Here is a 9175-nt window from a genome sequence, read left to right as displayed (position 1 = left end):
TTTAAAAACTGCATATTTTGTTTACTTGTGTTATCTTTGTCTAATATTTAAATTTGTTTTGTGATCTGAAACATTTAGGCGTGACAAACATGCAAAAGAATAAGAAATCAGGAAGGAGGCAAATACTTTTTCACATTTTTTATTTTTTAGAGACAGGGTACTCACTGAGAAGTCGCACACAGACCTAGGGAAAAAACAAGTGATTAATTTGTCATCTTATACCCTTAAGCAGGCAGAATTGTCAATTCTAACCAAGGGCCTATTTTTTGTCCTGTCATCGGACTTTAATTTTAACCTTTAATCTTAACTTGTTTTCTAGAAAACTCAAGTGGCGCCAACATTTTTTTAAAAAAGATACAATGACGAGTAATGAACTAGGAATTCCCAGTGATACGTTATCAGATGTTAAACCGTTGAATAGTCTGGCAGAAGGGGGTCCAAACCTTACTGGGGAGGGTCCATATACTGAATTAAAAAAGAAAAGTACAAAAATACCTTAACCTTAGAGTTAAACATCATTGGTGGAGATTTTTGCGAACCTGGTCTCTGCGGATCTTGAGAGATTGGAAGGGTTACATTTATATTCTCCATATCATTGTTCTAAGGAGGAAGTCCGTGCAATTGAGGATCTTGAGCGAAACCACAACGCTGTCATCAAGCCCTCGGATAAGGGGGGCAACGGGGTGGTTTTGGACACAGATCACTATAGTAATATGTGTATGGAGCTTCTGAAAGGTAGAGAAGGATATGGCATTCTCTCCAACAACCCCATGCAGAAGTTTCACTCTGAACTAAAAGCCATTTTGGATGTTGGAATGGATGAGAGACTTATCAGTAAAACTGAATACGAATATCTCCTTCCCCAAAACCGGGTACTGGCTACCTTTTATAGTCTCCCTAAACTACACAAAGGGACTAAACCCCTAAGAGAGAGACCGATAGTATCAGGGGTGGAAAGTCTATATCAAAACATTGGGCAGTATCTGGATAGGGTGTTAAGACCGTTTGTCTCGTCTCTGCCCTCGTATACAAGAGATACTAAGGCTCTTTTACGTAAAATTGATAACATCTAAATGAACGAAGAAAGTATTTTGGCCAGTATTGACGTAGAAGCGTCATATTCTTCCATACCGCATAAAAAGGGATTACTAGCGGTAAGACATTTTTTATCCACGAGAGGTGTACAATTTGAAGTTCATAACTTCATAATGAGGCTGATGGAATTTTGTCTTACGAGAGGTTTTTTTTGTGTTTGACCATTTCTTTTACCACCAGGTCAGGGGCACAGCGATGGGGAGCCCGTGTGCCCCCACGTATGCGAATTTGCTCCTGGGCTGGTGGGAAGAAATAATGGTCTTCACTGGAGATGAGGATGGAGAATGTATGACTGAGAAAATTGAAATGTGGGCCCGATATTTGGATGACATTCATCACATGGCGGGGAACCACAGAAGAGTTTGCCATCTTTGTTAACAATTTGAATAAGAATACAATTGGACTACATTTTATCTATGAATTTGATCCTGTACAATTGGCCTTGTTGGACCTGTTAATTAGGAGAAATGAGGATGATGGATTAGACACGTGCATCTATAGAAAACCCACCTCGACAAATTCCATTTTGAGTTGGGATAGCAGTCATCTGGTTCCCCTGAAAAGCGGTATACCGAAGAGTCAATACATGAGACTCAGATGAAATTTTTCAAATGATGTATTATATAGACAACAGGCTGATGAGATGCTGCTTAGATTCCAACAAAGAGGGTATCCAGATGGGGTGTTGAGAAAAGCTTATCAAAATACGAGGTCCCTGTCCAGATCAGAGATGCTATGCCCAAGAAATGACGATGGAATAATTAAAAGTGATGTGATGAGATTCATTACTACTTTTTCTAATGGCTCGAATGAGGTGAGGAATATTCTATCTAGGCACTGGTCAGTCCTTATATTGGATTATGATTTGAGAAATGCCCTAAGGTGATCGTCCACAAATAACATACTGTAGGGGTAAATCCTAAAGGATAGACTTAAGAGCCACTTCACGATGAAAAAAGAACTGACCAGGCTTAATCATAATGCCCAAGGGTGCTATAGATGTGGAGGAAACTGTATTGCATGCCCACATCTTGTACAAACTAAAAAACATTTAGATTTAGAGAATCCGAGGAAGAATTTCTGATCAAAAGCCTCATCAATTGTAAGACACAAGGAGTGGTGCCCATGGCCGTATGTGATTGTGGACTCCAATATATAGGGAAAACAAGAAGAGAGCTTAGACGGAGAGTGGGTGATCACCTAGGTGACATTGAGTACCAAAGAGATAGCCCTATAGCCAAGCATATCAATGGGGTACACAGTGGCTCCAAGAAAGCAATAAAATTCCTCGTGATTGATAAGGTGGAAAGGCCAGTGAGAGGGGATACTGGGAACGGTTGATCCTTCAAAGAGAGACAAGGTGGATATATCGCCTTAAAACGGTTTCCCCCCCTTAAGTCTGAACGAGCAGTTGAATTTTGGATGTTTTATATGAGTGTCTTCCTAAATATACCCTTTGATCTATTGTTTGGATTATTCTGTAATTAAACCCAATGACTCTCCAACAAGTTAGAATCTTTCAACTTATAATATTGATAATTTTATGGATATTTGTTTTGGTAAAAATATCAGTGGTTAAAGCATTTCTTGGTGTTATTGATCTCCATTTTTAATTTTTTAATTGTCCAGTCTCTTTTGGGAATAGATGAGAAATAACCTTTAATTGGTGCTGTTCCTGGTAAATACACATGTGGTCAAAATTGTAGGTACCCCTCGTTTAATGAAAGAAAAACCCACAATGGTCACAGAAATAACTTGAATCTGACAAAAGTAATAATAAATTAAAAATCTATGAAAATGAACTAATGAAAGTCAGACATTGCTTTCCAACCCTGCATCAACAGAATTTTTAAAAAAATTAAACTCATGAAATAGGCCTGGACAGAAATGATGGTACCCCTGAAAATAGTGTGACAAAAGGGACATGTTAAATCAAGTTGTGTCCACTAATTAGCAGCACAGGTGTCTACAATCTTGTAATCAGTCAGTGAGCCTGTATATAGGGCTACAGATACTCACTGTGCTATTTGGTGACATGCTGTGTACCACATTCAACATGGACCAGAGGAAGCAAAGGAAAGAGTTGTCTCAGGAGATTAGAAAGAAAACTATAGACAAGCATGTAAAAGGTAAAAGGTTATAAGACCATCTCCAAGCAGCTTTATGTTACTGTGACTACAGTTGCACATATTATTCAGAAATTTAAGATCCATGGGACTGTAGCCAACCCCCCTGGACGTGGCCGCAGGAGGAAAATTGATGACAAATCAAAGAGACGGATAATACAAATGGTAAAAAAAGAGCCCAGGATAACTTCTAAAGAGATTAAAAGGTGAACTTTAAGCTCAAGGAACATCAATGTCAGATCGCACCATCCGTCGTTGTTTGATCCAAAGTGGACTTCACGGGAGACGACCAAGGAGAACACCATTGTTGATAAAAAAATCATGAAAAAGTCAGACTGGAATTTGCCAAACTACATGTTGACAAGCGACAAAACTTCTAGGAGAATGTTCTATGGATAGATGAGACAAAAATGGAAGTTTTTGGAAAGGCACATCAGCTCTATGTTCACAGACGGAAAAATGAAGCATGCCAAGAAAAGAACACTGTCCCTATTGTGAAACATGGAGGAGGCTTTGTTATGGTATGGGGCTGCTTTGCTGCATCTGGAACAGGGTGTCTTGAATCCGTGCAGGGTACAATGAAATCTCAAGACTATCAAGGGATTCTAGAGAGAAATGTGCTGTCCAGTATCAGAAAGCTTGGCCTCAGTCGCAGGTCATGGGTCTTGCAACAGGATAATGACCCAAAACATACAGCTAAACACACCAAAGAATGGCTAAGAGGAAAACACTGGACTATTCTGAAGTGGCCTTCTATGAGCCCTGACCTAAATCCTATTGAGCATCTTTGGAAAGAGATGAAACATGCCGTCTGGAAAAGGCAACCTTCAAACACGAGACAACTGGAGCAGTTTGCTCATGAGGAGTGGGCCAAAATACCTGTCAAGAGGTGCAGAAGTCTCATTGACAGTTACAGGAATTGTTTCATTGCCTCAAAAGGTTGTTCACCAAAATATTAAGTTAAGGGTACGATCATTTCTGTCCAGGCCTATTTCATGAATTTAATTTCTGTGGAAGCAGGGTTGAAAAGCAATGTCTGACTTTCATTTGTTCATTTTCAAAGATGTTTATTATATTACTTTTGTCAGATTCAAGTTATTTCTGTGACCATTGTGGGTTTTTCTTTCATTAAACAAGGGGTACCAACAATTTTGACCACCCATGTGTGTATATATAGGATAATTTGATGTATTAAAAGGAACCTGTCACATCCTAGTTGCTATGTACACTGCCCCCATTGCTTTGTTAGTGATGCAGTGTGCATCACTAATAAGCTTTTTTCATTAAAATCGGTGGTAGTATAATGATTTTATAGCATTATATACACTTTGTCCTACCTGCTCGTATTCAGTCATAGGGGTGTGATTCTCTCATTCAGTCACTGCTGGCGCCGCCCATGTATTTGAATACTGCTCCCGGCAAGGTTGCGTCTAGATCGGAGGTGATTTTTTTGTGCTCCTCACTTTACCCTCCGATCTAGATGCTTCACCGCTGAGGAGACTGCATCGGAGTTGCTGGAGTGAGGGCCTCAGTAATCCCCTCCGCTGTAGACAGTTCAGCACTGACACCACTAGATCAGAGTGGATTCCAGGATCCTCATACTCACTGCTGTCTAGTCGCCTCTACTGGCTTTTTATTGTTTTTCAGTGTAAAAATACATAAATTATATAACAGTGTAAAAAAAAATCATTTTTTGACTTGTAATGTTTACTCCATTAAAAACATGAGCAATTGCATAAAAAAGCATAAGAAAAACAATAAAAAGCCAGATGAGGAGACTAGACAGCAGTGAGTATGAGGATCCTGGAATCCACTCTGATCTAGTGGTGTCAGTGCTGAACTGTCTACAGCGGAGGGGATTACTGAGACCCTCACTCCAGCAACTCCGATCCAGTCTCCTCAGCGGTGAAGCATCTAGATCGGAGGCTAAAGTGAGGAGCACAAAAAATCACCTCCGATCTAGACGCAACCTTGCCGGGAGCAGTATTCAAATACATGGGAGGCACCAGCAGTGACTGAATGAGAGAATCACACCCCTATGACTGAATACGAGCAGGTAGGACAAAGTGTATATAATGCTATAAAATCATTATACTACCACCAATTTTAATGAAAAAAGCTTATTAGTGATGCACACTGCATCACTAACAAAGCAATGGGGGCACTGTACATAGCAACTAGGACGTGACAGGTTCCTTTTAAGTATATTGAGAAGGATGATGGTACTAGTCCTCAATAGGACTGGAATATAACTCTGGATGAATATTGATTAGTGTGCACTAGTTCTTCAGGTGTGATGTAAAAAATGGCCACTTGAATATTAGGCTTGATATATAAATTTGACGGTGAATCTCTAATAGCTATTTAAGAATAACTGAACCTGCCAATAATGCGGAAAACACAATTGAATAGGTTACATTAATGAAGAGTGGGACCGTGAGAAAAGCACGGCAGTCTATGTAAATCCTCCTCGGCAATACAAGGTGTCACCAGTGTATGTTCACGAGCGTTGCAGTCCAATAGACCGGATGTGACACGTAGGATGTGAGGTAAGAAGGAGGGGCTTTTTGGACTTCCGAAACCGTAAGTGGTGAATGTGCTCCATGTATGCATTGGGAATGAATGCCGTGCGTTCCAGCTGCATGAATGCACGTGGAGTGGACGCAGGAAGCACAAGGTAATACCTGGACACACTGATTGGGACGAAAGGTATTTAAGACATGTGTTGTTAACATTTGATTACAGCCAGTAACATGTCACAATTACCGCCGGCAAGTGGGGCAATTTTTCTGAATAATTATACAATGTGCTTTATAGCTCCCCTGAAGAACCGAAATGGGAAACGCGTCAGGCGACGCACGGTGTTATGTTTTAGGGCTGTTCACAGAAAAGGGCTAGCTGTGGACTCCCTTGCCAGCAGGGCTATGGAGTCGGAGTCATGGATTCGGTGCCCATTTTGGTGGAGTCGGAGTTGAAGTCGGTATAAAATGGGCCGACTCCTAAAATATATAATAAATTGGGTACAGTAGTTCAATGCAGTTTGTGAGGAATATTTTTTCATAAGAATTTGGGAAAGTTATGAAATGTCCTATAAATGTCTGTCCTATTCCTGATCTAAGGGTCTAGACTTTTAGCTGAGATGAATCTGTGTTACAGTAAATTTATCACTTAAACATGAGCCAAGTATGAGGGAGTCAGAGTCATGGAAATTGAGGAGTCGGGAGTCGAAAGTTTGGCTTACCAACTCCACAGCCCTGCTTGTCAGGGCGGGAGATCTGGGGTTGAGGGACATATTAGCACTCATAGGGCCTTATAGGGTCTTCCCGTATGTTCCACCTGACTATAATCCTGCTGGCAATAAGAAATTGTATATAGGATGCTTGGACTGTTGCTCCCCTCTGCAATACTACTGAAGACTATGGGTGAGATTAATTATTTATTATATACACACACATATTGTATGTATGTATGTATGTATGTATGTATGTATGTATGTATGTATATGTATATATATATATATATATATATATATATATATATATATATATATATATATATATATATATATATATATATATATATATATATATACACTGGTTGCAGAATTATTAGGCAAGTTGGATTATTTTTTATTATTGATCAACAACTATGATCTCAATCAACCCAAAAGACTCATAAATATCCAAGCTTAATATTTTTGGAAGTTAGAGTGTTTTTTTTTTTTTTAGATTTGGCTATCTTAGGAGGATATCTCTTTGTGCAGGTAACTATTACTGTGCAGAATTATTAGGCAACTTAATAAAAACCAAATATAATCCCATCTAACTTGTTTATTTTCACCAGGTAAACCAATATAAGTGCACAAAATTTAGAAATAAACATTCTGACATGCAAAAACAAAAACCAAAAAAATTAGTTATCAATATAGCCACCTTTCTTTATGATGACACTCAACAGCCTTCCATCCATAGATTCTGTCAGTTGCTTGATCTGTTTTCATATATACTGACCGCTGTCATTTTGCATCTTTTTTGGAGGATTTCTGGTACTAGTCGTTATCCATATTGGGGTAGCAAAAAAATGTTTTTACCTGAATAGGTCGATTGCTTTTATATCTATTTGTGTCCATGTTGTTGGTATGCATGGATTTTAGTAATACCAATTTTAAATAAGTACTCTTAAAAGTTATATTTTAGGTTCTCATTCTATGTTGCTTTTGTCTAATTAAAATTGAGAATTGGAGGAAGTGAGTGGCATTCTACTGGACATTTTTTGTTGCTGGCTGGCAAGTATACTAGCATCAGGTTACTTCGATTAGTAGTACCTCTCCAATGCTGAAATAAAATTTAAAAAAAACAACAAACAAAAAAAAAAGGCTGGAGTGGTGCTTTAATAATCACATATACTTCAAAGCTTTTTTCCCCTTGTATAGAAGCACCAGGTACTCTTCACCTACCTTTTGATTGATGCACATCCTCATTGTTGTTATTGGGACTTGTACAATGGGGGACAGATCTGGATCTGCTTTTTCTGACTACATGGCCTGAAAGCTCTCCTAACGCTCCCACTGATACAGGGTCCCTGCCATATCTTGATGCAGAGCCAAAAACATCAGTGATATTAGAAGATAAAGGAATATATGGCTGCTTATTCCGACTCAGGGGACTTGAAAGTCTTCCATCTAGTAGGGAAAGAAAAAACATTACAGTAATTAGTGTACAGGTATTGAGAAAACAACTATACGGAAAAACGCAATGGCAGATGAAAAAACGCACATTGCACTTTTTCCCGCCGCAAAAAAAAAAAAAAAGCTTGAACATCACAAGGTAAATTTATCTATAAAATAAAGTGTGTAACGAAAACACTTCTACTAAATCATCAGAAAACAAAGACCAAAGACCAACCCTATGGGATAACACCAACATATTAGTGAAGACGTTTACTTATTAACTTAAATATTAATCTTACAAAATGTTTTGTTTGAAAGGGCGATGTGTTGTGGGGACAGGGACAGAATAGGGACTGGGTCCCTTCTTTGGTTGGGTCGTTTTATTTGTTTCGCTGTTGTGTTACAAAAAAAGTATTAACAATAAAAAAATATTTGATTTAAAAAAAAATATTAATCTTAAATATAGTTTAAGGGGTCTTCCTATCATCTGCATGTATTATCACTGCACCGTCCAAATTCCTCCTTACCATAATCTTGTAGGAGAGAGGGAACAGGGGACATTCATGTGACTGATGAATGTCCCAAAGTTGGAGTCACCATTGATCAAACATGTGCTTGTTAACAGATATAATTAGGAAAATTCTTACTTCTGAGAAAGTTAAAAAGTGTGAGGGGAAATATTCGTTTGAAGATGCAGTACAAAAATGAAGCACTATAAATAAGATACTGCCCACAGGCAGCAATATAGCTAAAATAAATATATACTCACCCTCTCTACAAGCCATTACAGTGCCGGCCGCATCCTCAATGCTTCCCACTCAGCTTCTATTTATCATGGTTGCAGATCTCATATCCTGTATATCCCTTGTGACTGTTGCAGGCAGCAAAGGGCTCAGCAGTATTTGGCCTAGTGGTTAGCTGCAGGGTTAGGTGGGGAATACAGACTATCAGCAGCAGCCAAGGTAAACAGAAGACAAGCAAGAAGCATCAGGGTGGCAGTGCTAGAACAGCAGGGAGTACAAGGGATAGTATATGTTCTTTAATCATGTTGGATTTATTGTTGCCTGCGGGCAACTTTTTTTTTTTTTTTTTTTTTTTTATAATGTAATGGAAAAAAAATCAGGAGATGGATCTTTAAAAGAGGTTGCCATATAAAATAAATAAAAAAAAAAAAAAAAACACACAAACCTCCTGGACCAGCAGCAGTCTGCTGATTGGCTGCTCCCTTCACACTTCCACTAGACAGAAATATTCTGTGTGATAAAAAGTGTGAAGGATATAGCCT

At 38.7% G+C, this 9175-nt stretch overlaps 1 protein-coding gene across 1 annotated transcript in view; it reads right to left on the bottom strand.

Moving 5' to 3' along the window:
* The window catches only part of LRRC49 (leucine rich repeat containing 49), a 208775-nt gene that overhangs the window by 178495 nt on the left and 21105 nt on the right, over positions 1 to 9175 (bottom strand). The window contains exon 4 of the mRNA XM_073650816.1: positions 7678 to 7902. Coding sequence (XP_073506917.1) covers positions 7678 to 7902 — 225 coding nt within the window. The remainder of the gene's footprint in view (positions 1 to 7677; positions 7903 to 9175) is intronic.

This window comes from Phyllobates terribilis, unplaced genomic scaffold, assembly GCF_046119375.1.
Source record: "Phyllobates terribilis strain yellow unplaced genomic scaffold, ASM4611937v1 Scaffold_11__3_contigs__length_659146591, whole genome shotgun sequence".
Taxonomy (NCBI): domain Eukaryota; kingdom Metazoa; phylum Chordata; class Amphibia; order Anura; family Dendrobatidae; genus Phyllobates; species Phyllobates terribilis.
This window is presented reverse-complemented; position numbering and strand designations above follow the sequence as displayed.